We start from the raw sequence: 26,974 nt of genomic DNA on the forward strand, positions 1-26,974 counted from the left end.
ATAATAATATTTTAAATTAAAAATAAAGCCTATTTTAAAAAAATAGACTATAAATAATTAATATTCTGTTTTTATTTAAATAATAATTTATTTAAATAGTAATACTATTTTTACTAGTAAGTTATACTTATATAGCTTACAGCTTTAAGAATTTTATAATAATTAATATTAAATTTAATAAATATTTTTTAAAAATTATAATTTAGATTATAAAATTATTCTTATTATTTTTAAATATTAAAAGAAAATTTAAATTATAGAATATTCTTAATTTTAATATTTATTTTAGTATTATATAAAAAGAATAAAGATTTCTACTAATAATTTAATATTAGTTTAATATTATTTTACTAAATTTTTTTTTATAATTCGGCAGCTTAGTATTATAAATACTAATAATTTTATAAATAACTAATAATATTTTTAACTACAGTAAGATCTTCTAAAAAAAAATCTAAAATAATAAAAAATAAAAATTTTTTAAAAATAAAAAAACTTTCCAGTTCTGAATTACTATTTTAATATAATTATTAAAATAATATACTGTATTCTATAGATAACGAAAGAAAAAGAATTAGAATTATTAAAAAAAAGATTAGTTAGATATAAAATAGTAGTAGTTTAATAAATTAAAACTAATTCTTACCCTTTTATAATCTAATAAGAAAAAAGAAAATTTTATATATAAGAGGAATTAGAATTATTAATATTATAACTATTATATAGAAAAGACGTAAGGAAGTTATAGGCGGCCTGCTAGAATATTAAGGGTTATCCGTGATATTATATATTTAATTACAAAAAGTTTTGGAAAAAAATAAAAATAATACTTAAGATTATATAACAGCGATCTAAATCAACTTAATTCTATTAATTTAGTACTATCTTAACAAAATCTTAAGTATAAAAAAGAAAGAAAAAAGAAAACTAGCTATATATTCCTGTAGTATTATCTTATCGGCGTGGAAAGCAAACGGAACAAACAAAGCAAACTAGTCTAAACGCGGCTGAGTGGGATATAAGCCCTTTCTTAATTACTGCTTTATAGATAAGCAACGCTAAAACAATAAGTAAATACAGATAATTTAAATAATACTATCCAGAGTATAGATAAACAGGGTAAATAAAATAAGCAAATATATAAGTAATTAAATACCCAAGTATACTAGCCAGTTAATCAAGTAAGAAAATTTTTAAAATTAAATAATATATGTATATAATCTAATTATCTATTTCTTTTTTTTTCTGTTTGATATATTTATACTCAGTAAACAATTTAAAAAATAATATTATATCGAACATTAATATATTATGTAATAATAAATCAGGCCTCTCTAAGAAGTAAAAGCAGAAAAGATTGTGAGGACGGACCTCAAGACCAGACCTTAGTTTGTATGGCTTAAGTACGGCTGAGCGGAAGGGAAGCCCTGTTTTCCACACCCTGTGGTTGTATGTGCTTGATAGATAAGTCACACTATCTTGTATAGCTTGTCATCTTCAATGCGGCAAGTCCTCTAGATTGCCCTTAATTCATGGCCTTGCTTGTATGACAACACTGGTTGCTCTCAACTTCTGCTCCAGTCTCGCGACCACTCCGCTGGCTCGACGAACTTCGGTCTGCATATCTCTCACCTCGAGAATGCCCGAAGATGCATGGGTACTGCAACCCGCTGCGTGCAATCACTCCTTCCAAATGCTGTGCTGTACATATGGATAGCCCCAGATCGTACGAAGCATGTTTTCTCCTTTCACAGCTCAAAGCATGACTCTTTCCTGGGAGTTCCATGCACTGTAGCAGTTTCGTTTCAAGCCTTACTGTAGAGGTTGTTCAGGGTTTCCATTCTGGCATGACGGTATGCTATTTCTCCTGTGCTCTCCGAAGTGTATTACCAGCCCTGCGTGTCAATTAATGAAGTACCTCGAGTACAGACCTTATCGTAGGATGCCATACAAAGCTTCTACGTATCTACAGCATGCACCGGGAACAGAGGGACTTTGATCAAGCTCCGAGCATGTGTCGTAGCCCAACTTTGCACCTTGGGCATTAAGTCTGGAAGGTCCTGCCGATTTACAATCGCAGAACAACCCGGAAGTATACCAAAACCAGATACCAAGGTATCTGCCGAAGACCCTTTATCGCAGTGTTTACAAACAGTTTTACCCAGGCTGACTCACAAATCTTCGCCGCCGGGTAGGGATAGCCGGTGATCTGCTATAGCAGGGACCCCTGCCGTATTATTCGATCATCAGGGCGCTGCTGATTGGGCTTTGGGTCTTGTACCTTATGCTTTTGCCACAACTTCCAGATGGCTAAGGTTATCATGAGTATGTGTAAGAGCTGATGAAGGCGATTGTAATCTGCTTTGTTATGCAGATCGTTAAAGCTTTGCTCGGTGGCTGTATGCATCTGTGCAGATCTCCACGGGTGATGTCCTGTGCATACCCAGCACTACGTGGAAAAGGCCAACATGATCAGCAGAATGTACTCGTGCTTTCAGGCAGCATTCAGGTAGACGGCAGCCGGGTAGTCTCATACAATCCCACAGCTGCTGCGCGGGCAACGTAGTCACATGCCCGTTGACTACCGAACTGAAACCGCCAGACGCTCCAGAATCTTCTTCTGGGATCACGAAGAGCGGTCAGCAACAATCAGTACGCAAGTAATGGGGTTCGTCAGCATCTTGTATCTCCTTCCAGAGCTATCTCACTGAGAAACATGGATGGACACAAGAGATCCTTCGCGAAACCACCATCGCCCACCCACTTTCTCCGCAACCTGCTGACGCTGACACTGGAGACTCCGTTGATGCCCCATCGTCTAGTCTCTCTCTCTACCTGTCCTCAGTCATGTTGATCATAAGCGGATTCGCCTCCGACTAACCCCCGCCACCCCATAGACAATGACGCCAAGCTGATGCTGTAGACTGGGGTACATTCTCCAGAAAACGCAGATGCTACCGAGCAAGTTTACTGCCGGAACGCCACGGCATCTTTACGAACCCACCCTCCCCCCAGACAACGCTTACGCGAGATTGGGTTTTAGTCCGACGTCGGATTTATAATGGCATTTCAAATGGAACCGACAGTTGGCTACGACTCGTCGGTTCCAGCTTTATCAGCGGCCAACGCTGCCGCCGTCAGTAAAGTAGTGGTGGATCCCCTGGGCCGTGGAGAAGGGGAGGCGAAAAGGGCAGAGATACGAGATTTCTCCTCGCTGGGTCCTGACGAATAAGAAGAGGCAGCAGGGGGTAGGTTTCTCCCCGCTGCAACGAAGACACGCGACGTGGGAGGGTTTGAGACCTGGTACGGATGTTCCTATGTGTTTACTCCGGATGCTCGGCGAGAAAGAGGATAACATGCCGTATTGCATGTATGTACCCTAGGCTGCAAGGTTCGTATCTCGGTAGCGAGGCAGATTGGTACGTCCGGGTATCGGCATTTCGAAGTTGTGCATAATGCAGACAGGATGGGTGAGGAATTCCGCTGTGATCAGCCCTGGTTATCTCCGGTATTCACTGTATACAGCGTGTTAGGTAGTATATACTATACTGACCTAGTATAGTGGTTAGGCGGCAGATCGGGGCCCGAGGCACCGGGCGGTGAAGGGCGCAAATGGTCGACCGGAGCCGGGCCGGGAGCCGGTATGAAGCAGAACAGAACGAATGGATGGGATTGCTGTTACTTCATCGCCTGTCCACACTGCCTCTTTGGGGAGGCAATCACCGACCCGGTTGGCTTTAGCTGTCTGAGATTCTGAACTATCCTAGGTCTCCTCCGGGGCAACACCACGAGAAGCCTTCTGATTCCCCAGATCGAACTGTTGTCTTCCCCTCAATTTGGGGTAGAGCGGATTTCCGGGGGAAAAGGACGCATGGTTTCTTGATTTTGTGTGGTTTTCTTGATCGGGGGGCTGTCTACGGATTATTTACCCATGATATCACCACTTGAGAAGGGAAGTGATTAGACTAGTGGGCGGGCCCCCAAAAAAAAGGTAATGGCGGTTTTTTAGCTAGCCAAGCGGTTGATTCACCAGACTAGTCGCCTTCTAGAATGGAGTGGCGGCGTTGAGGCGGCGTTCACCGGGCATTGAACAGGTCCGGCCACCGGTGAGCTCGCCAGTGCTATTGGATTATTGGGTGCGATTTGCTGCCGTTGGCTGGGTTTCCTCATTTCCCCAGATCCATGAGTTCCATGACCCAACCCTAATAATGCCCGTGGCTTGGCTAGGTTGTCGCTGCACGTGGAGACGTCCTGGGCTCTGGCTCAGCCATTCCACTGGCCCGACATGGCAATTTCCATGAGCAATCGATTCTTCTTCGCTTGGCCGGGGCAAACTTTCTCCGCATCTTCTGCTGCAGGTGTAACACAGACCGTGGAGACATTTCCCAAGCGTTCGTCTGGAATAGGAAAGGCAGGCGACATGCGTGCCAGCCAGGTGGTGCCAGGTGGTGCAGGCATAAAAATCGTTCAGATGGAAGGCTGAGTCAGCACCTGCGCCGTGGAATCCATGCCGCATGCAGACTAGAGCCAGCCGGGCCTTACGGTTTCAGGTTTAGTGATGACCCGGATCAGGACTAGTCTCGCCGGGAGGCGCAGATTTTGCCCTGGATGGATGAAGGATGAAGGATGAAGGTTCTTTTTTTTTGCCGCCCATTGCATGCTAGGTAGACGAGTAGTGGCAGTACATGTGCATGTGCATGCTTGATAAGATGAATCTCTGTATCTCCATCTTATTCCTGCTGCATTATTCCTACCGTCTTGACTCGGATGCACGTCCCTACCTGGCCCTGACTCAGTTGTAGTCTCTCCCCCATTCTCATTACCCAACACCATTATCCCATCCCCTCGTGATAACACTGAGGGTCAGCCCCGTCCTCCCATGGAAATTTCTATAAGGCTTGTATGTTTCCGGAGGACGGATGTAGCCATGGGCAAGTGCGAGCAAACCTCACTAAGCGAGGTAGCCACGCTTGGGCCATCTAGGGCTGTGGCAGCAGCTGCCATTGATTAATCTATACGGGGTGCGTACTGCGCAGTAACTGTCGCTGGGGAGCAACTTCGGGAGAATTACTTCAGCCCCGTGCAGAACTATCTCTTCTCCATCCCAGGCTCCCAGGCTCCAGCTGATCAGGGTGATCCATGCAGGTTGAGGTCATGGATCCAGCTGGTAAGAGCAGGAGCTGTCAGCCAGGATTCAAGATCAGGTACCGGACCACTGGGGCCGGGGGTTAGTCGCCTGAAACCATTGATAAAACGTAAAGCAAACGATACTGCGTACACATTGACTTGTCGAGGGGACATTATCAGCGGACGGAATTCTGGGTTCGGCCGGACGACTCCACCTGTAACAGTGATGATTGTTACCGGTTTGGGTGGTGGTCTGGTAGAGTGTTGGACCCCCCCCACACAGATTCCCCCAAGTGTGAAAAAGCCTAAATCTGCCGATCCGCCGTGGATGCAACGAAGCGACTGCGGCCAGCCCGGGCTCTTCTTTTTCTTATATCCTCCCTCCACCTTTGGAGTCCCCGTCTCTTGCTTTTCTCTCCTCCTCTTCTTCTTGAAAGTTGGCCCGTTGACTTGGTTGTTGCTGCGCCCTATCATTCTTCTCTTGCTGCTACTGTGTTACTGACTGACTACGCTTTACGACTCAACTCACGACACTCTCCTCTCCTCTCCTCCTCCACGCCACTCTTGCACTTCTATTACTTTTCTTTTTCCTCTACTCTCCCCGTCACTATGACCAGCCACGGTAGAGATGTTGAGGCCTTCGATGCCCACCAGCAGTACCACGACGAAGACGAAAAGATCGAGAAGGTCGCCCCCAATGAGTCCCCCCCGGCCGATGACCCGTTCGGCAACGAAGAGATGGCCGAAGTCAAGTTCCGCACGATGAAGTGGTGGAATTGCGGCATGCGTGAGTTTAGTTGTCTCTTAGGGCACCGTGCCCGTCCGCCAGCATCCGCCATCTAAACAAAGCCCCTTCCTTAGTCATGATCGCCGAAAATATCTCGCTGGGTATTCTGTCGCTGCCCTCCGCGGTCGCCACCTTGGGTATCGTCCCGTAAGTGCCTATCTAACCCTAATCCAACAGAGACATGTTTGGCAGTACCGTCAGACTAATCTCCTGGTCAGCTCCATTCTCATCATCCTGGGAATGTCGGGTATCTCCTGGTACACCGGTTATGTGATGGGCCAGTTTAAGCTGCGCTATCCCCAAGTCCACAGCATGGGAGACGCCGGAGAGCTGCTCATGGGTCGCATCGGACGCGAGATCATGTTCTTCGGCCAGCTGCTGTTTTGCATCTTCCTGATGTCCAGTCACGTGCTCACCTTCACGGTGCTGTTCAATACCATCACCGGCCACGGCACCTGCACCATCGTCTTCGGAGTGGTCGGTCTCGTCATCAGTTGTATCTTCGCCCTGCCTCGCACCATGGGCAAGGTGTACTACATGTCCATCGTTTGTAAGGCGTCCCCGCATGTCAGTTCCGCAGGTGCATGTTATTGATCGGTTCCGACAGCCTGCCTGAGTATCATCGTCGCCACCGTCGTCACGATGATTGCGCTTGGAGTTGAGGCCCCGGCTCACGTCCAGAACGACGTGACCACGCACCCGAGCTTCGTCAATGCTTTCTTGGCCGTTACCAACATCATTTTCGCTTTCAGTAAGCGTCATCCCGGGTTCTGTGGGTTTCGCTGGGGATGGGTGCTGACCACTTCATAGTTGCCCACGTGGCTTTCTTCGGTATCATGTCCGAGATGGAGGATGTCCGGGACTTCCCCAAGTCCCTGGCCATGCTGCAGGTGCTCGACACGACCATGTACATCATCACCGCGATGGTCATCTACCGCTACGCCGGACCGGACGTCAAGTCTCCGGCTTTGTCTTCCGCCGGCCCGCTCATGAGCAAGGTCGCCTACGGTCTTGCCATTCCTACGGTATGTCCAGTTCATGGGGGTGGTTGTCACGATTCTGCGTGCTGATTTCATTGTTACATTGTTAGGTCATCATCGCCGGTGTCATCTTCGGCCACGTCGCCTGCAAGTACATCTTCGTGCGGGTGTGGCGTGGGTCTCCCCAGATGCACACGAACAGTCCCGCCGTGGTCGGATCTTGGATCGGTATCGCCTTGGGTGTGTGGGTGATCGCCTGGGTGATTGCCGAGTCCATCCCCGTCTTCAACGACCTGTTGAGTTTGATTGTACGTGTGGGAGTTTCCCTTGTGCCCGGATCGCTTACTAATCCCGTCCATTGTTTAGTGCTCTCTCTTCGGCAGTTGGTTCAGTTGTAAGTGTCTCGCACTGACTTCCATTTCTCTATGCGATGCTAACAATCCTTCAGATGGTATCCCCGCTCTCATGTGGATGATCATGAACAAGGGCCAATACACCGCGACTCCTTCGAAGATCTTCCTGACTATCGTCAACCTAATCATTCTCGGTATTGCGTGCGCGATTGTGAGTTCCATCCCTTCTAGGTTTGGATTCGAGGGCATCTTACTAATACTATCGCAATCGCAGTGCGGTCTCGGACTCTACGTCTCCGGCAAATCCATCCACGACAGCACCTCCTCGGCCAGCTGGACTTGTGCCAACAACGCTCAGTCGTAATCATTTCAAGCTGAGAAGTGGCTAGCTGGCGAGTGGACGCCCCCGCCGGCAGCGACCGAGCTTTCCATTCATCTATACATACGTGCATTGCATCCTTATACATATACATACATAGCTAGTCCCGGATTTAGCTGGGCTGTCTGGGTTTTCTTTGCGGTGTTGGGGTTGGTTCTACGACTTGTTTTCTAGCAGGCATTTTTGTGAGAGATAGTTTATAGTTTATGCAGGGGTTCTGTACATGAGTCACTCGGTGATTGTGTGGAGTAGCGTAGAGTTTGCTTGGTAGTCTCCGGGATAGGTTTGTCTGGTGTAGTGTAGATAGGGTAGATGCCAGGGATGGATTAGTCGAGTGGGCTGCGGAGGCAGTGGGCGGTCGAGGTTAGGGATCGATGAGGAATAGTACAGCAGCACACTAAGGACAAACACTAACATTAACTTTGAGCAGTGCAGTGGTTCTCGTGAGGGGACCTTAATCTGTTGTGTGACCAGATCGGGCTAGGAGCAGATAGCTTATCTTGACCGTCACTTTGTGACCTGGTGATTGTGCTATTGTTGTCGGAGAATAGAACTGATTGTACTTTCGGGGTACTACGATACGCAAATCGAGATTCTAGACCCTTATGCTGCTGTGCAGGTCCCACCACGATAATGATCGAGTCTACATCCATGCTTCAGATGATCACGCGACTGCCTTCCAAATTCGAGCAGTGGCTGTCTACCGCTGGAGATACACGAGTAGTAGAGTAGGATAGAACACACCGCACAATCTCTAGCTCTCGTTCCACATAGCTTGCCTATTCAATCTACATCTACAATAACACCCTCTCCCCCCTCTCATCCAACCCTCCAGCCAACCCTCCAGTCCAGTCCCCGACACACGCGGATCACCACCTAACGCACGGCCCCTCCCGGCCTCGGGTACCTTAATCTCTCTAGGGCAAATTCCTCCCAAATTGTTCTGCCTGATCACCACCGACCCACATTTGGGACTGTCAACGAATAATCGGCTGTATCGCCAACGCCAAGCGGGCTCCCAGCTACCAGTCGGAGTTCTTGCAGGCTTTGTTTTTTCCATCGACGGACTAGGTACAAGTGTGGCTTAGCCTGGTTGGTTTTCGAGGTGATTGACGAACGCCTCTTCCCGATCCCCGGGTTGATTCTTTGTGGGAGGGGAGGGTTCTAGCGCCGTGCTCTTTGTGCTCGTCTGAGAACTACTGTTTTTAGTTTCAGGGAAAGAGGGAGGTAACTAAGCACACGATGTAACCTCCCCCATCTCGCCCCCCTGTTCTAAGACAGAGGATCGATCGAGTATAGGGAATGCCGAGAGCTCTCCAAGAGACAGCGCCCAGCTGCCCAGCCCTATCGGCGTCATCGCCTAGCCCTTAGTCTTTTCGGGAGTGGGGCGGGGGATGTTGGCACTTGGCAGCCAGAAAATGAACCAGTCCTGTTTCTTCGGGAGTACGGGGTACTTAAGTGGGATGTTGCGCTGCTGGACGTAGCTGGGAAGGTACGTGCGCGCGCGTGTTGTGTTGTGCTGTGCTGTGTTGTGCTGGGTTGAAGGTCAACGTTGCTGGGTGGAAACCGAAACCGAAACCGACTCCAACTCCGCGGGATGGACGATTGTTATTGTCGGCCATCAATAAGGGGAGGTGACTGCAACTGAGTACCAACATCATCTATGAAAATAGAGGGCGACGAAATCAACAACCATGCCTCTCCGACCACTGCAGCTAGTCCAGGCCATCGTGGCGCTGTGTCTCATCCTCTCGCTGCTGCGGTATACAACACCAACCCTACAACCATCAACACCACCGCCCAACGCACCCCATCAACACCCACACCCACACCCAAACCCCCAGCCACACCCCGATCCAGACACAAGCCAGCCCATCCCCTCCACCGCAGCAGCAACCGACCTCCTCATCCCCCAAACAATCCACCACCTCCTCCTCTCCATGCCCAACCACCCCGTCTCCGCCTTCCGTCCCTCCCAGCACACCATCTCCTGGCAGCAATCCGGCTGGAAGATCGAGTACTGGACCGAGGCGGCGTGCGCCGAACTCGCGCGCGCCACCGACCCGTCGTCCGGCCGCTACGCCGCCGCGCTGGCCGCCCTGCCCTCCGCCGTCCTGAAATCGGACTTCTGTCGCTATCTGATCCTGTACGCGCGGGGCGGCGTGTACAATGATCTGGACGTGCGGCTGATGCAGCCGTTGCCGTGGGGGGTGATGTTGGGAGATGAATCGGGGGATCATCCTGGAGATGGAGATGCCCCCGGGACACCAAGGGAGAGTGGTCCCCCCGCCGCCATCATCGGGTTGGAAGGCGACGCCGCCACGCGCGGTCTGCCGCGGTCGCCGCAGTTCGTGCAGTGGACGATGGTCGCGGCGCCGGGCCATCCGATCTTCAGGGCGGTCTTGGGGAAGATCGTCGACCGGACGGAGGAGTATCTCCGGCGTTTAGGGCAAGAAGATCGCGCGCGGGTGGAACCGCCGGACGTGATGGAGTGGACGGGCCCGAGCGTCTGGACGGATGCCGTTCTCGAGTATCTCGGGGCCGATGAGGGGATGTTGCACACCCTGCGAGACCTGCAGGAGACGCTGCGCATCAGGGATGTGGTGGTGTTGCCCAAGCGCGGGTTCGCCATCACGCAGGGCGAGGACCATCGCTCGGCGGAGGTGCTGGTCAAGCATTATTTCTCGGGGACGTGGAAGACACGTTGTCGGGGTGTGTGGCGGTGGGTTGGGGGGTGTTGACTTTTCTTCTCGGGGTGATTGGGGGCACGTTTGGGCTGTTGGGGTTGGGGTTGGGACTGTGTTTTGAATATATGTATTTGGGGTGTAGAGTTGGGTTGGCGGGCTAATGGGCCGTGTACATATTCACTTCTGGGATGCAAAATATCCTCATCAGTTCGCGTGTGTAGTACTTGGCCTGCAGCTACACCGCATGAGATGCACTTATCCGATAAGATTCAATAATATTCGCTAAAATACACACCGGGTATCGAGGTGCATGTGCACGCAGACAACCATCTCCCCATTCAATGCCCAGAAAGAGAAAACCACACCTCCTTAAATGCCCAGAAACAAAAAACAACCCCCCTTCCAACACTCCCAAGAATTAAAACATCTTCTCAATAATATTCCGATCGCCGTCCAAAGCATCCGCCTCCCGCCTCAGCACATCCGCCCGGAACCGCCGGAAGGCATTCTCGATGCGCTTCCGGCGCTCGGGCTCGTTGGTGATCCCCCGGCTGCCGACGGCGGCACCACTCAGAAAGCCTATCACGTTGTCAATACTTCTCTTCTTACTGTTGTTATGACATGCAGAGGAAACATACCCAACTCCCCGCCCAGAAACAACCCGCCCGCCGAGGCAAAGAAATACGTCGCGAAGTCGCCGAACGTGGTGGGTTTCAGCAGCGAGGTGATATCGGGGATGGATTCTAGCGTCGAGCACCCTCGCGTTAGCTGAGCTTCAATCATGTTGGAACGGGGGGGGGGTGCATACCAGTCCGCCCATCCGCAAACACCACCTTCGTTGGCTTCTGCTGCGCGCGGAAGACCTCGAAGAAGGCGCGGCGCGAGCTCCGCAGCCGGAAAGCCGTGTAGAGTCCCAGACCCACGCCCACGGCGGAGCCGACGGTCGTCCAGAGGGAGACGGTGCGGGCGGCGGATTGCAGGGCGTCGCGGTCGGAGGCCGACAGGTCGTGTTGCAGGTGCTGGTCCGCGAGCCGGGTCAGTTCGTCGCTGCGGCGGCTGCGGGTGAGGGGGATGGAGTCGAGCATTTTGTTGTTGTTGTTGTTGTTGGTTTGGGTGGTGGATATGCGATTGAGTGGTTTTGGAGGGTCAGGGTGAGAGATGCAGGTCGGTGGGTGGGTTTTATGGGATGCGTTTCTGCGAGGCCTGGCGATGCCATGCGATGCGAGGACACGGGCGGAGTCGGGATGACGTCACGGGATGATCTCATAGTGTTGTGAGTGGGTGAATGGGGTGAGGATACTGTTCCAAGTCAATGGAGATACTATGATTGTGAAAAAAAGTTGTCGCAACAGTCCGAATGTCTTCCGATGCACTTCTGTATCTTTGTGCGTGTGTCTTGTGGCCATGATCAATCCAGTGGTGGAATTGCGGATCGACACTGCGCTCCTGCCTGAGGCTGCCGACCGCATATTCATGCCTAAGGCATAAGAGAGCAGGCACGTGATCCACCCGATAACGTCGTGGTGGGCTTATCAGTTCTCCTCGACGCGACTTTCTCTCTCCACCTCACCGAGTCACAACTGACACACACTCCATACTCATCAAGAAGATCCTGTACGTCTTTGACTGTATTTGTCTAGGATTGTCTATGACCGTCTATGTCTAGTCTAAATCTAAGACACGTCTAACTTTGTCTAACTTGGGCAAAAATCCACAGGCAAGGATGCATCGCTTGAAAACAAACTCCCCTCTCCACCCCGGTCGGCCCCGTCGGCCCCGACGACGACCTACAACCGCGCACCCCCCTTGAGATTCGCCTCCATCATCTGTCCGATTCGGGGATCCACCCGGCTGAACATGGCCACCGTCGCCTGCTGCAGCTCCGGCACCACCCCCTCCAGCGAGTTGCAGAGGTTCGTCACGAACAGCCGGCGCTCCTGCTCGTCGAACACCTTGTGCCACAGCGCGCGCGGCTGCACGAAGTCCTCATCGTCCACGGAGATCTCGTTCAGCCCCAGCACCCCGCCCATCCGCAGGAACTCGTGGTGGCGCACCTCCTGCGCCGACGGGCTGCTCACCCCGGGGGTGAGCGTGCTGCGCACGTAGTTGGGGTCGCCGCCGTAGTTGTGCGTGGTGGTGTGGGCGCCGTCGCGCAGGTAGGGGGCGTACACCGGGCACACGGGCTTGTTGGGCGGGAGCTGCGGGTAGTTGACACCCAGGCGGTAGCGCTGGGCGTCGGGGTAGGCGAACATGCGGGCTTGGAGCACTATACAGACACTGTGTTAGGGGTTGTGTTGACTTTTCCAGTGGACGGGGAGAGGGACATACTCGGGTCAGGAGTGGCAGCCACACCGGGGACCAGGTTGGAGGGAGAGAAAGCCGCCTGTTCGATCTCGGCGAAGAAGTTCTCGGGCTGTGCACGAATGGTCAGCTATTTCTCGGAAATGATGCACCAGGCAAAAGGGGCAACGCACGTTCCGGTTGAGAGTCATCTCGCCAACCTCGATCAAGGGGAAGTCCTTGTGCGGCCACACCTTGGTGATGTCGAACAACGCCCGACCGAACGTCTCGGCGCGCTCGGGCTCCATCACCTGCACGTACAGCTTCCACACCGGGTGGTCGCCGCGCGCGATCGCCTCCCACAGATCCTGGTTGTACGAGTCCGGGTTGGTGCCCGCCAACCGCGTCGCCATGTCGGAGCTGATGTTGCTGATGCCCTGCACGGGCTTGAAGTGGAACTTGCAGTAGCGGAAGCTGCCGTCCTCGGACACCAGCTTGAAAGTGTGGATGCCGAACCCGGTCATCTTGCGCGCCGACTCGGGGTGGCCGCGCGAGCCGAACAGGTGCATCAAGGCGTGCACACTCTCGGGCTGGTTGACGTGGAAGTCCCAGAACTAGAGTTGTCGCGTGGGTCAGTGCGCTGCTTGGCCGACATGTTGTTCCGGATGTACTGGCTGCTTACCATGTTGGGGTCGCCGCGGTTGGTGGCGGGGTGCTTCTTGTGGCTGCGGTTCACCGCGGGGAAGCGGATGGGATCGCGCACCCAGAAAACGGGCTGTCGGTGGTTGTGTCAGCTCAGCGGAACTCGGTGCGATGCAGGCGCAGACGGGCTTACGGCGTGGTTGCCAACAATGTCATGGTTACCCTCCTCGGTGAAGAACTTCACGGCGAATCCGTGGATGTCGAGCGCGGTGTCGGCACTGCCCAGACCACCGCCCGTGGTGCTGTGGCGGAACAGCACCTTGGTCTTCTTGCCCACGCCCGTCAGGAACTTGGCCTTGGTGAGGTGGGAGATGTCCTTGGTGACGCGGAATTCACCCCAGGCGCCGGAGCCCTTGGCGTGGACGACTCTGCGAGCCGATTAGTTCGCGTCCCATGCACATGAGCTGCATGCAGATCGGGGATCGGCAGTGCAGGGGTAAGGATCCGTACCGCTCCGGAATTCTCTCCCGGTTGAAATGTGTCAGGGTCTCGATCAGCAGAGTGTCTCCCAGGGTAGTGAGGCCACCGCCACCGAAGGTGGGCAGGGTGGTGCTGACCGCAGGGTCAGTGACAGGTTGGCCTGGATGGATGGGTCAGAGAAGTGATCAACAATGGCCATCGGAGAGGGTCTAGACATACCCTCAGCGAGGGTGAAAGTAGGCTTGGACATGGCGTGGAGTATGTGTGGATGAGGATTGAGTTTGTGAAAAGGGGAGAAAGGGGGGAAATTATGGATCGCGGGGGGCGATCGTGAGATGTGGGAGTTATATACGGCTACGGCCAGGTAGGCTTATCTCTGGACTAACGGCAAGATAGGGATTGCAAGCGATTGCAAGCGATTGCAAACGTGGCGCTCCAGCAGCGGTGAAGCCTTTATCTCGGGACAGAAATTTTCTCGGAGGCACGGTCTCACCTAGTGCCAAAAGTGGATGGGGATGTTGACGTTTGGCCAGGGAATCTAGAGGGTCAGTGAGGGTCAGTGAGGGGAAATTTAGTAACATCATTGCTCTCTACGGCTTTTCCCCTCACCGTGCCTGCCCCTCATGAGGGGGCGCCCCGTCAGCACAATCAGCGCCCTTTGATTGGTCAATCGGTCAAAGTTCGGCGCATTGCCAGGTACTCGTGAGATCACATGACCGTATGCCGACAGACTCCGATCTCTGGCCGGTCTCGCCGAGCTCGGGTGTATTTTTCCGGTTACGAGCAGAACAAGAATCATCAACACCATGCTTGGTCGTCCCCAAACCCTGTACCCGCATACTCGAATGCCTCATAAATCCCTCGCTTACCCCTCATACGTCAATCCCCAGTCTGTCTTGCATCAATCCGGATGAGCGCGGATATGTCGGCACAATCAACGGGCCAAACTCGGGCCTCACTGCAGGTCTATACGAGACACTCTTTGTCCAAGGTAGCCGACCCATCGTGTCCTCCATGAAGAGAACAGGATATAAGGCAGTGATGGCACCGCTCGAGTCGCATCATCAGAATCAGCATCAGCATCAGCATCAGCATCAGCATCAGCATCAGCATCAGCAGCAAGATCACAATCATCTCACAATCTTCAATCTCAGTGAATCACCCTTGTTACTTCCATATCTCCCTAATCCATAATCATGTCAGTTGCCAACAACTCCCAGTTCGACTTTATCGTCGTGGGTGGTGGTACGGCAGGAAACTGCATTGCGGGCCGGCTGGCCGAGAACCCGGACGTCAAGGTCCTCGTGGTCGAGGCCGGTGTCGCTAACTCGCACGAGATCGAAGACATCACGACGCCGTCCAAAGCCTTCGGGCTGCGGGGCAGCCAGTACGATTGGGCGTACAAAAGCACCATGATCAAGCGTGAGGACTACGAGCGCGTGGAGAAGCCCAACACGCGCGGCAAGGCGCTGGGCGGCAGCTCGTGTGCCAACTACTTCACCTGGATCCCCGGGTCGGCGGCCACCTTCGACGACTGGGAGCCCTTCGGCGGCCGGGATTGGACCTGGGCGAACTGCGTTGAGTACCTGCGTAAATGCGCCACCTACCACGATGACGAGAAGCTGTACCCGGCTGAGCTGCACCAGATCGGTTCCGGTGGGCCCCTGCAGATCTCCCACGCCGAATTGGTGCCCGAGCTGCAGCCCTTCCGCGACGCCCTCAGCCAGGCCTGGGTGTCCAAGGGCGAACCACTGACCGAGGACATCTACTCCGGCGAGATGCACGGGCTCACCCACTGCGTCGACTCGATCTACAAGGGTCAGCGCCAGGGCAGCTTTGTGTATCTGCTCAACCGGCCCAACGTGACGATCCTGTCCGGCGCGCACTCCAAGCGGTTGCTCATCGACCCGTCCACCCGCGTCTGCTCCGGCGTCGAGGTCGTCCTCCCCTCGACCAACACCACCCTACGCCTCCACGCCACTCGCGAGGTCATCCTCTCGCAGGGGGTGTTCGAAACCCCGAAACTGCTCATGCTCAGCGGCGTCGGCCCGCAGTCGGAACTCGCCAAACACAACATCGATGTGATCCTGGACTCCCCGCACGTCGGCCAACACCTGCTGGACCACCCGATCGTCCCCTTCGTCCTCAAGCTGAAGGATGGCCTCACGCTGGACGACCACCTGCTCCGACCCGGCCCCGCCCACGACGCCGCCGTGTCGGCCTACCGCCGCGACCGCACCGGACCCGTCAGCTCGGGTCTGCTGGAGATGGTCGGCTTCCCGCGCATCGACGCCCGGCTGGACCAGTACCCCGCCTACCGTGCCGCGAAGGCTGCCAATGGCGGCCGCGACCCCTTCGGTCCGGCGGGGCAGCCCCACTTCGAGCTCGACTTTGTGGGGATGTTCAGCTCCGCCTTCCAGTGGCATTACCCCGTCCCCAAGGAGGGGAGCTATATGACCGTCATCGTGGATCTGCTGCGGCCCGTGTCCGAGGGGGGTGAGGTCACGCTCAACTCCGCGGATCCCCTGGTGCAGCCCAACATCAACCTCAACTTCTTCGCCGACGATCTGGATGTTCTCGCGATGCGGGAGGGTGTGCGCTGGACGTACGATGTGCTGACCCAGGGGGAGGGGTTCAAGGATCTCGTGGTGGGTGAGTACCCTTGGGAGATGCCGTTGCACTCGGATGAGGCGATGAACAAGGCTGTCCTGGAGAGGAGTCAGACTGGATACCGTAAGTGCTATCCTCACCTTCTTGCTTGTGCACCTGAGTTTTTCCGTGTATGGCTAGAGCATGATGTCACTAACAAGTTCTCATGAGACAGACCCCTGCGGCACCGCCCGCCTGTCCAAGAGCATCCACCAGGGCGTGGTGGACTCCCGACTCCGGGTCCACGGGATCCGCAACCTGCGCGTGGCGGATGCGTCCGTCATCCCCGTGATTCCGGACTGTCGGATTCAGAACTCGGTGTACATGATCGGCGAGAAGGTGAGCACGCCTCTCCATGTGGTGAAATAAAATGCTAATCCTCCATGTGCTTGCAGGGCGCCGATCTCATCAAGGCCGACCACCGCGATCTCTACGAGGCTAGAGGGGTTCCGTATCTGGTCCCTAGTCGGTTGTAGGAAGAAGGAAATGCCGTGGAGTTGGGCTTGCCAGGTTGGATTGTTTGTTTAGCATATTGATAATTGAATTGATTCAGCAACAATGAAAGACTCGTCTTGTGATTGATTGTTCTCGTGACCAACACTCTGGTTTGCTGACCATCTCAATTCGGGGATGAATCCTCTTATGAGTGAGTGCGTGCACATCAGCCGCTCTGCCATGCCGCCGTAGGCTCGTTTTATTGGCGAGAAGCAAGGGACATCGAGAGGCTGGCAAAGATATGATGAGTGGGAAGGTATACAGATATGTATACCTCTATCTTAGCTCTCAAGATTGTTGAATTCAGGCGTCAACCAGGAGTCATGGCCGTCAAGAATTAAGAGGCTATATCGCCCGGCCCACCGGCTCTTGGTGGCAGGAATCCAGTGTTCATAAAGGTAATATAAGCTATTCCCTTGAACAGTCCAGCTATTGGACAATAGAATCTATTCTCTGATTATTTGGAACAACAGCTCAATGGTATGCCTCGATATGAACCTGAGCTTTGGAGATTAAGTACAGTGGCAACACCCCGCTCGCGCGGCGTTGCTGCACTCAATTGAGGTTATTTACTTGCGATTTCTTGGCTGTGTACAAAACAGTCTATCAAGATACTAGGAGCAGAGTTCATGCCCTGTAGCTACTCATTCTATGGCGAAGCCTGCTTTATTCAAACTACAGGCATTCTCATTGAGAGCACTCTATTCCGGCTTGACAACTTGTACGCAGGTAGACCACTCTCCCAGGAGCTTGAGACTGTTATGTCTCGCTCGTTCAGAGCGAATATATCTGAAGAAGGAATGGACTTCTTCAGGCTTGCTGGCGGTTGACCAAGTTTCATACCTATTTATTGCCTATGCAAGGCTGGGAATTTGAGTCACGCTTTTGGAGCAAGATGGTAGCTGTTTTCCGACTACATGACGGCTGAATACTGCCCACGCTTGGCAAGAGGGATGAAGTCCAGTTCCTTGAAGGTTCTTTTTTTTTCTTTTTTTTTTTTTCAAAATAGTCAGTGTAGGGTTCTTTAGGCGACTATCAATAATAGATCTGATTCCTGGGAGACGACGTTGTAGTGTTCTACGCAGAACTTCAACAGATGCGCGCAGCTTTTACCACAGGCGGAATTACGTCTTGCTGAGTACCTGCAATAGCGAGGTCGATATGGTCTTCCTGATGGACAACGAGGATTTTGATGATGTCTGCATGTCTTTCAGGGACTGCCTCGCCTAAGGTACCGTCGGCGCTGGTAGGAACACTGATAAGGTGTACAGTGCTGCTGTACATCATTCTTCCTACTTCTGTTCTTTCTGCTGTTGGGTCCGGACATCTCCTAGCTACTAGCTAGCTAGGGCTAGGTATAACTACTGGCTGCCTGGGGGTTTGCCTGGCATTTGCCTGGCATTTGCCTGGTTTGCATCGTACGGAAGACTGCTTGCCTCCCTGATCACGTATGACGTTCTGCCGCTCCTATGGCTCCGCCATCCAGACCGCCCCCTCGGGGTATTCTCGGATACACCGACACTTCCTGAATCCCTCCTGCATCATCAAACAACATCATATGTACATACTTACTTACCTACTCGCACATTCGTATTCACCATACTGGTCCTGCGAAGCCTGATAGCCAAGTCAACCTCCAGACGTCCCGTACCATGCCGCCCATCAATAATCAGAGCAGCTTGGGCTGACAGCCGTCTGGTCGAATATGCGACACCTTTCGAGATATTTCAATCAATGCTTCAAGGCATCACTCAGGAGGATGTCTTCTTCTTCAAGAGGTGACTCTGATATCTTTGAGTACACTTCTGGACGCTTTCTGCGAGCTATGGCTGGTGAACTGCTGGACGCGCCCAGTCACAATAGTTACAATACACTGACGTGCTCGCGGTTGGCCAGATTCAACGAGGAGATCCGCCGCGCCGAACGCCGTGCTCGATTCGACGTGGATGCCCTTGCCAGGGTTGCCTGCCATTCCGTCGGCCGCTGCCTCGATGGCGTGGTTTCGATCACAAAACTCGCCGAGGGGGGCTTCAACCGCGTCTTACAAATCACCTTCGATGATGGATATGCAGTCCTGGCAAGATTGCCGTATAAGACGACTGTTCCCAAACATCATGCAGTGGCCAGTGAAGCGGCCACACTCGCCCATCTGCGTGCTAATGGGGTCCCCGTTCCCAAAGTCCTTGCCTACTCCCCAGATCAGACAAACGCCGTTGGAGCCGAGTACATTCTCTTGGAAAGATTCGAAGGAACACCCTTGAGCGGTCAGTGGTACTCCATGGACACCAGAACTCGTGTCAAAATTATGCGACAGATCGTGGATCTGGAAAGACAGTTCATGAGCATCCGCTTCCCAGCAAGCGGAAGTCTTTACCACCGCCGTGATCTTGCAAGCTCACAACGCGTGATCCCGGTCTCGGACGACATTGTCGTTGGTCCAACCGCACAACATGAATGGTGGTATCGGGAACGGGCTTCTCTGGACGTCGATTGCGGTCCATGTCAGTCTCCGTCTGGGTATTCCTTTTTTTGTTTGTTTCGGAAAACACTGACTCCGAGTCAGGGACTACATTCTCCTCATGCTTTGAAGCACCTGCTAAGCGCGAGATGGAGTTTTGTGAAAAGTTTGGCAAACCACGACTCCACGTCGAAAGATACCTGCGAGAACTACACCAGTATCAACCCCGCTCACCCATCCCGTACCAGCATCTCCTTGCCAATTACTTGAAGCTAGCGCCTGGTCTCGACGTTCCATCCGACCACCGCATGGCTCGCCCGACTGTTCGTCATCCGGACTTTTCGCCTAACAATATCCTGGTGAATACGTCCAACGAAGTGGTCGGAATCATCGACTGGCAGCATGCAGTCATTCTGCCCCTCTGCCTGTGCGCTGGCATCCCCGACCATTTTCAAAATTGGGGCGATCTCGTGTCGGAGACATTATCCAAGCCTGAGGTCAAATTGCCGGATCATTTTGACCAACTCAACCATGAAGAACAAGCGGCGGTTCAGGAGACGATGCGGAGACGAATCGTGCACTTTTACTATGCGGCATTGACCATGAAATCCCTGCCGGATCATTTTGATGCCATCCGAACTGAAAACTTCATGCTCCGCGCGAAGCTTTTTCATCATGCACAGGCTCCCTGGGAAGGAGACTCGGTGTCGTTGAAGTATACCATGATGCAGGTACTCACGAATTGGCCGATGCCGTTGTATGAAGGGGCACCGACGGGTTTGATGAAGTTTCCGGTTCAGTTTTCAGAGGAAGAGATACAAAAATGCGCGGAGGATCACTGCCAGGAACAGGAGTTACTACAGGAGCTGGGCGAGATGAGGGATTTCATCGGGACCGACGCCCTAGGCTGGGTTCCAGATGAGGATGAGTTTGAACGGTGCAAGGCGGTCATCCAGAGCATCAAGAATGGTTTGATGGAACATTCAAGCACCGAAATGGAGAAAACAGCTGTCGTTCACCATTTTCCATTCGATGACCATGACGAGAATCCGTGATATCCGTTCACAATGAGTTCGCGATCTTGATCAAATGAGGGATGCCGTTTGTTGGCAATCGACCTTGCTCAGGTCCACTAGATCCGCGTGATCTGGAGCCGTTATACGTAGTGACTTCCAAGATCAGGGGAACGGCCTTTCTTCGCGATCCGTGTTCGCTCAGTAAAACGGGGATCGAATGTTGAGGGAGACTCACCTTCTCCTTGGCGCGCGCTCGAGACTTTTGCAAGAGATGACTGCGGTGTCAACATTGATCTTATTGTGTGAGCGACTCCGGCTCTTCGTGGTTCAAAGATTTATTGATTGAGACCATAGCCCTATAGGGAATATCCGCATCAGATTTTATTCCACGGATGATGTTGTGAAGGACTGGCATTTTAAAGGACAGAACGTCTGATTCCATATTGGGGTAGGACAAAGAATGTGACCTCAATTCGTCGAGAACGAGAGGAGGTATTTTTTTACAACAACGCTGAGTACATAGATATTCACGATGTATGCTGCGGAAGTAGCATCGGCCGTGGTTGCATAAATCTTCATGAAAGATCCAAGAACCTCGCCTTTCCGGTATGTCTATACGTGACATTTGGGTGCCGCACTCTGGGTCTCTCCACACAGTAACCAGGTCTGAACAGGAAAAGAACTCCTGGTTGCAACTTGACTTATCCCTAAGGCTCTGTGAATTCTGAGAACGGCGCCGGCAGCTGCGCCGGCATCGGAGTGCAATCCCTTCAGGATCCTGTGTGGGGGCGCAACGTGGGAGATGCAGAGCATGCCCTCAGCCTTGCCGGCTTCATGAACCGTGCCGTGGCTGTCTGGGGATACTACGGTACAGCCACTTCCGGGATGCGCCCACTGGGCCCAGCAATCATGTCTGACCTCCATCAGACGAAGCCAGTGGGCGACGGAGGGCTGGGGACCCCACAGAAGCATATATAGTGATCCGCGACTCATCCGCTACGGGGTCCGTAGCTCTATACAGCACTCATCCTCATTTGTCTTGAAAACATCCGGACGAAGACCCTAAGCTCGGTCCCATCAAATCGCCGTACACCAGCCATGGCCATCAAATCATTAGACTTCCGCCGCTATCGCAGCGACGATGCGCAAGAGCGACAACAATTCTGCGATGAACTCTGTGAAACGCTCTGTGTCTATGGATTTGCTAAGATTCGCCACTCGTCACTTCCAAAAGAGAAGATTGACCAACTGTTCGAATTCGTGAGTCATCCGATATGGCGTCGAAGCTAGCCTGTGCGAGATGTGCGGGCTAACTGCAATGACGACGCACAGAACAAGCGATTCTTTGATCTCCCAGATGACATCAAAGTGAAGGCAGCGCACCCGGCCGCGCCGAACCCCCATCGAGGCTGGAGTGCCATTGGCCAAGAGAGCGTGTGGCAGATCTCCAAGTTCGAGCAAGGCGAGCAGCAGACGGACAGTTACCAGGAATATCGGGTGTGTAAGAGTTATTAGCCAGCCACTGCAAGGTCCACCCCCGAGGTCAAGGCACATCGCTAACAGCCCGCTATTCCAGGAATCCTTCGACCAAGGCGCTGCCACCGACGAGCTCTTCCCCAACCGTTGGGTCGACGAGACCGACCTCCCCGGCTTCCGCCCCTTTATGGAGGGGATCTACGACGACTTCCACGAGCTGCACGGCCACCTCGTGCGCGCCATCACCGCCGGCCTCCGGCTGCCCGCCGACCATCTCATCGCCAAACACCAGAGCAACACTAGCGAGCTGCGCCTGCTGCACTACCCGGCTATTCCGGCGCGGTCGATGGGGTCCGGCAAGCGCATCGGCGAGCACTCCGACTTCGGGACGTTGACCCTGCTCCTGCAGGACTCGGTGGGCGGGTTGCAGGTCGAGGATCAGCGCCAGCTGGGCAGCTTCATCCCCGTCGAGTCGGAGAACGTGTACGAGGTGATCATCAACGTCGGCGACTGTCTGCAGCGCTGGACCAACAAGCAGCTGCGCTCGGCCAACCATCGCGTCTGTCTGCCTCAGGGGACTGATGTGCACTCCACCGCGATGCTGGCCCCTCGGTACTCGGTGGCTTACTTTGGGAAACCGGATCGTGAGGTGCTGGTCGACACCCTGCCGGCGTTCGTGCGGCCCGGCATCAAGTCGGCGTACAATGATCATCTGACTGCGCTGGAATATATGCAGCAGAAACTGGTTCGCACTTATGGCTGAGGCTTTGTTGGAATCCGGTAGCAGGGTAGTTAGGACGAGTACAGCGCAAGTGTAGTGGCGCGATAGTGAATTTTTCGAGTTTGTGTTTTGTGATAGTATTGTTCATTTTCACGTCCATTTCAGGTTCTATGCAGGGCTCTACATTATCATGTCAGCTGTAGCTTGACAGCAGGGACTTGTAGCACACTATATGGGGTCATATCAGATTCAAGAATACCGCGCGAATGGAATCTGAAACATGAATACTAAATATATATGGTTGCCTCTAGGAATAGAACCCCTTCACCCCAGCTCTCCTCAACCAATGATGATTTCTCGGAACCGACTGTGACCAAGGTCGGTATTAGAGATTATTTCACTGTGTTCCACGGTGCTCTTCACATCCAGGTTTGCCCAAGGCTGATCGGTAACGCGCACAGATCGATTCTGTGTAACCGGAGCATTAGCATAATCGGACCCACGGAAGTAGTACCAGATCAGGTGGGAGTGTCTAACCTGGATCATGGATAGAAGTGTCGCATAAATGGCCTCATCTTTACCTACACCCACCCCAACACCCCAAGAACTCTCGGGACCATCTCCAACAACGCAGTGTGCGAATGTGACCAGCAAGCCCTGCTGCCGCTCGTCGGGAAGGGGGTGGAAGGCGGCCATCTGGCACCGGAAGGGCAGCTGCAGAGCCTGAGACATGAGGGTTGCAATCCGACTCGCCTCGTCCGAGCTATCCTCCAGCTCGTGCGGGCAGGCGGGCTGCTGGAATAGCACGCCGAAGCCCTGTTGCTGTTGTCCAAGGATGCGTGCACGGTAGGAGGCGTCGTGGTCGTAGGATTCTAGAAACAGCGCGCAGACCTCCTCTGCAGCCAGACCTCGTTCCCATGCGACGGACTGTGTCTTGACGATACGACTGAAATGCGCTGCCAGCTCGCCGGGCAGGCTCAAGCCGAGTCCCTGCTGGATGAGCCAGGCCACGCCCCCTTTGCCGCTCTGGCTGTTCACGCCGATCACGCTGTCGAAGGGGATGCCCAGATCGGCCGGGTCGAGGGGCAAGTACGGCACCCGCCACGCACTTCGCGACGGGTTGGCGGCGCGCCTGTTCAATCCCTTGCGGATGGCATCCTGATGGGCCCCGGAGAAGGCTCGGAAGTAGTAGTCGCCGGAGTACGGGGTGCGCGGGTGGACGGGCAGCTGCGTGACTTCCTCGTACACGCACCGGATGGCCGGAAGGTCCGACAGGTCCAGGCCCGTCTCGATGCCCTGCGTGAAGTAGTTCATGGCCGCCGTCACGAGATCGAGGTTGCCGGCGCGCTCGCCGTTGCCAAACAGACACCCTTCGACACGATCCCCACCCGCCAGACATGCGAGCTCGGCGGCGGCGACGGCGCCCCCGCGGTCATTGTGCGTGTGGATCGAGATGCAGACTGTGTCGCGGTCCCGGAGGTGCCGCGAGAAGTATTCGACCTGGTCGGCGAAGACGTTGACGGTGGTGGCCTCGACGCTGGAGGCGAGCCCTAAGATGACGGGCTGCTGGCGGGTGGGTTTCCACGCCGCCTGGATCGTCGCCGCCAGACGGAGGGCCGCCTCGGGGCGCGCATTCGCGAAGTCCTCGAAACCGAATCCCAGCGTCCACTGCGTGCCCTGCGCCTCCGGGTCGTCTTTCGTGATCGACCGCGCGTACTCGATACACTCCGTCACCCGCGCCAACCACTCCGTCTCCGCCGGCTGCTGCAGGATGGTCTCGCAGTAGTTGTCGCTGGTCGCGAGGTAGGTGAATAGAATGGCCTTCTTGGCCCCCTTGAGGCTCTCGACCGCGCGCTCGAGCGTCTCCTTCCGGCACGGAGTCATCACTTCGAGACTCACATCTGGCGGCACCGCCCCGGGGGTCTCCACGAGCTCCCGCGTGAAGTTGAACTCGGTGTCCGAGGCACAGGGGAAGGAAACCTCGATCTCCTTGAACCCGATGGCTACCAGCAGGCGGAACATCTGCCATTTCTGCTGGATTGTCTACATGCATGGCCATAGCATGGCGGATTAGCTTTCGTCCGCTTCCTGAAACCTCTCCCTTACACGGGGAATCTGGAGTTCGTGCGCACCATAGGGTTGGGAAGAGCTTGATTGCCATCCCGCAGATCGGTGGATAGCCAAATGGGAGACTTGGTCAACTTCTTGGATGGCCATTGTCGGTCAGGGAGGTGGACGTGGGGAGGAGCCCGGCCGCCATACTTGCTCTGAAGGCTTTGGCCGCCCGCACAAGTGGTCGACATTTGGGGGTTCTGCGTTGGCTGCGTTGGCCTTAGCTTTGACCGGCTGGACGTCTGGGTCGCTGCCAAACTGGTTACATTCTTTTCTTCTATGGGTGGGGATCGCGGTCCTTTTCTTTGCACATGGCCTGGGAGCGAGGCACTGCAGAACCGGGCTAGGGCTTACCGAGCGCCAGCCATTGTGGCTGTTTCCCCCCACCACGTGTGATAAAAGGTTCAAAGGGGTCCCGAATAGACGAGGTGCCATATGAACGGTAATAATCATCTCATCTCACACCCCTTTCCGATTTCTTTCTGTGTTGGATTGAGTACTTCATTTGAAGACATCTTGCTTAGTCAGGGGTGCATTTCCCGCTGTAGGCTACACCACCAGCCATTCTGCTTGACTCATCGGTAAGCACATCCAGGCCAGTTATGTATAATGGACTGGCAGCCACTGTCCCATTGGACTACTACTCATTCTTGTAGACCGGAAAAGTATTTATCTTTTTGCCAAACTGTGATCGGCCGATCGCGAATGAGCCTTGCCGCGATCGTCGACCGGCGTAGACAATGTCTCAGAAGCCCTAAGGAGCATTCTTCCCCGTCACACGTCTACTTGATAAACATCGCTTTGTACTGCTTTTGCGTCTTCAGCGGCAGCGCAGACAATTTGTTCTTACATCTCACCAGTAGTTCCAGTTACTCCCGTGACAATGGTCAAAACACATGATATCGTGGTGTTCCCAGGCGACTACGGAGGTCCCGAGGTGATGGCTGAAGGCCTGAAGGTACATTGCCCCCGGAACCAGTGGTCTGTCCGCGAGGCGACAGGACTGATAGTGAAATACCTCAGGTTCTAGGAGAGATCCAAAGGCAATACCAGACGAGGGTCACACTGAACCTTAAACATCATCTTCTCGGCGGAGTATGTTTGCCTCCTGCTCCACCCCTACGGGCTAATTTGTGAGTGAGAATGTCACCACTAACGAGTCACGTTGCGGAGATGGAATAGGCGGCCTTTGATGCGTATGGCACCCCTGTAACCGAAGAGGCCCTGCAAGATGCACAGAGCGCATCGGCGGTTCTTCTAGGGGCTGTGGGTGGTCCGGTATGTGAAAGGAGTCTCATCGTTGTCGTGAAAGAAATCCATGGGAAAGACGCCTGACACTGACGCGATAGAACCCTCCTCACAGGCGTGGCAAGGGAGTCCGATCCCCGTCGAATCCGGCTTAGGGAGACTGCGCAAAGCCATGGACGCGTTTGGCAACCTGCGACCAATCAACTTCATTGCGCCCGTCTTGATCGAGTCGTCCAGTCTGAAGGAGCGCGTGTGCCGGGGCGCGGATCTCCTCATCGTCCGCGAGCTCAGCGGCGGCATCTACTACGGGGATCGTCAGGAGCATGATGGGACCTTCAACGCGGCCTCGGACCTCGACCACTATGACCGGCACGCCATCGAGCGTGTCACACGACTGGCTGCCCGACTGGCCCGCGCGACAGATCCCCCCTTGCCCATCACGAGCCTGGACAAGGCCAACCTGCTGGCTGCCTGTGGCCGACTCTGGCGCGGTGTCGTGGAGCAGACCATCCGCACCGAGTTCCCCGACCTGACTCTGCGGCATATGCTCATCGATACGGCGGCCATGACCCTTGCGTGCCGGCCGACGACGTTGAATGGCGTTGTTCTGACGAGTAACATGTTTGGTGACATTGTGAGCGACGAGGCCAGCGCCATCCCCGGCAGTTTGGGGCTGCTTCCTAGTGCGAGTCTCTGTGCGATTCCTGACCCTGATGGTGGCGATGGAGTGCGCGGCATCTACGAGCCTGTTCACGGTAAGGGTCCTCCTCTTGTACGCGACAAGCTCTGTTTCGCTGATATCAGTTATGCGGCTCAGGATCCGCCCCCGACATTGCGGGTAAAGGCATTATCAATCCGACGGGGATGATCCTGTCGGTCGCCATGATGCTCCGCTACTCGCTTGAGATGCCGGACGCAGCTGCAGCTGTCGAAACGGCTGTCAAGGAGGTCATTGAACGGGGGTGCCGGACAAGAGATGTCGGTGGCACGGCCTCTACAGCGGAGTTCGGCGACGCAGTCGTGGCGTATTTGGAGGATCATGCGTGAGGCGAGTCGACTGTGCCATTCTCTCTGTACTTGCGGC

At 53.9% G+C, this 26,974-nt stretch overlaps 9 protein-coding genes across 9 annotated transcripts; 6 read left to right on the forward strand and 3 right to left on the reverse strand.

Annotated features, from left to right (window-relative positions):
• Positions 1-5,526: 5,526 nt before the first annotated feature.
• On the forward strand, positions 5,527-7,834 carry BO72DRAFT_427682 (uncharacterized protein). Its single transcript, XM_040942991.1, has 9 exons — positions 5,527-5,914; positions 5,989-6,061; positions 6,133-6,464; positions 6,522-6,665; positions 6,725-6,939; positions 7,005-7,202; positions 7,261-7,288; positions 7,343-7,458; positions 7,522-7,834. The coding sequence occupies exons 1-9, from the start codon at positions 5,737-5,739 to the stop codon at positions 7,609-7,611; spliced, it is 1,374 nt and encodes a 457-aa protein (XP_040802047.1). The 5' UTR covers positions 5,527-5,736; the 3' UTR covers positions 7,612-7,834.
• A 1,486-nt stretch (positions 7,835-9,320) lies between these two features.
• Positions 9,321-10,589, forward strand: och4 (putative alpha-1,6-mannosyltransferase subunit (Hoc1); the record flags this gene model as incomplete). Its single annotated transcript, XM_040946879.1, has 3 exons — positions 9,321-9,388; positions 9,494-10,338; positions 10,549-10,589. The coding sequence occupies 3 exons, from the start codon at positions 9,321-9,323 to the stop codon at positions 10,587-10,589; spliced, it is 954 nt and encodes a 317-aa protein (XP_040802048.1).
• BO72DRAFT_83874 (uncharacterized protein) lies at positions 10,446-11,480 on the reverse strand. Its single transcript, XM_040950766.1, has 3 exons — positions 11,122-11,480; positions 10,952-11,071; positions 10,446-10,892 (listed from the first exon to the last, which is right to left on the reverse strand). Exons 1-3 carry the CDS (start codon positions 11,396-11,398, stop codon positions 10,732-10,734), a joined length of 558 nt encoding a protein of 185 aa, XP_040802049.1. The 5' UTR covers positions 11,399-11,480; the 3' UTR covers positions 10,446-10,731.
• A 620-nt stretch (positions 11,481-12,100) lies between these two features.
• Positions 12,101-13,965, reverse strand: BO72DRAFT_376163 (catalase; the record flags this gene model as incomplete). The annotated part of the gene is made up of 7 exons (XM_040941200.1): positions 12,101-12,579; positions 12,642-12,726; positions 12,788-13,207; positions 13,276-13,368; positions 13,429-13,663; positions 13,746-13,875; positions 13,935-13,965. The coding sequence occupies 7 exons, from the start codon at positions 13,963-13,965 to the stop codon at positions 12,101-12,103; spliced, it is 1,473 nt and encodes a 490-aa protein (XP_040802050.1).
• Positions 13,966-14,911: 946 nt separating this feature from the next.
• BO72DRAFT_495575 (GMC family oxidoreductase) lies at positions 14,912-16,840 on the forward strand (the record flags this gene model as incomplete). Its single annotated transcript, XM_040948555.1, has 3 exons — positions 14,912-16,448; positions 16,540-16,703; positions 16,760-16,840. 3 exons carry the CDS (start codon positions 14,912-14,914, stop codon positions 16,838-16,840), a joined length of 1,782 nt encoding a protein of 593 aa, XP_040802051.1.
• A 1,844-nt stretch (positions 16,841-18,684) lies between these two features.
• BO72DRAFT_376558 (phosphotransferase family protein) lies at positions 18,685-20,372 on the forward strand (the record flags this gene model as incomplete). The annotated part of the gene is made up of 2 exons (XM_040941218.1): positions 18,685-19,360; positions 19,423-20,372. 2 exons carry the CDS (start codon positions 18,685-18,687, stop codon positions 20,370-20,372), a joined length of 1,626 nt encoding a protein of 541 aa, XP_040802052.1.
• Positions 20,373-21,431: 1,059 nt separating this feature from the next.
• Positions 21,432-22,572, forward strand: BO72DRAFT_495577 (isopenicillin N synthase family dioxygenase; the record flags this gene model as incomplete). The annotated part of the gene is made up of 3 exons (XM_040948556.1): positions 21,432-21,593; positions 21,666-21,830; positions 21,910-22,572. The coding sequence occupies 3 exons, from the start codon at positions 21,432-21,434 to the stop codon at positions 22,570-22,572; spliced, it is 990 nt and encodes a 329-aa protein (XP_040802053.1).
• Positions 22,573-23,394: 822 nt separating this feature from the next.
• On the reverse strand, positions 23,395-24,851 carry BO72DRAFT_507852 (aldolase; the record flags this gene model as incomplete). Its single annotated transcript, XM_040949274.1, has 2 exons — positions 23,395-24,573; positions 24,663-24,851. Coding segments are annotated over 2 exons (1,368 nt in total), but the record flags the coding sequence as incomplete, so codon positions are not given.
• A 441-nt stretch (positions 24,852-25,292) lies between these two features.
• On the forward strand, positions 25,293-26,937 carry BO72DRAFT_507855 (3-isopropylmalate dehydrogenase; the record flags this gene model as incomplete). Its single annotated transcript, XM_040949275.1, has 5 exons — positions 25,293-25,600; positions 25,666-25,737; positions 25,825-25,920; positions 26,006-26,645; positions 26,708-26,937. The coding sequence occupies exons 1-5, from the start codon at positions 25,526-25,528 to the stop codon at positions 26,935-26,937; spliced, it is 1,113 nt and encodes a 370-aa protein (XP_040802055.1). The 5' UTR covers positions 25,293-25,525.
• Between the last annotated feature and the right edge of the window lie 37 nt (positions 26,938-26,974).

This window comes from Aspergillus fijiensis (genome assembly GCF_003184825.1).
Source record: "Aspergillus fijiensis CBS 313.89 unplaced genomic scaffold BO72scaffold_19, whole genome shotgun sequence".
Classification (NCBI taxonomy): domain Eukaryota; kingdom Fungi; phylum Ascomycota; class Eurotiomycetes; order Eurotiales; family Aspergillaceae; genus Aspergillus; species Aspergillus fijiensis.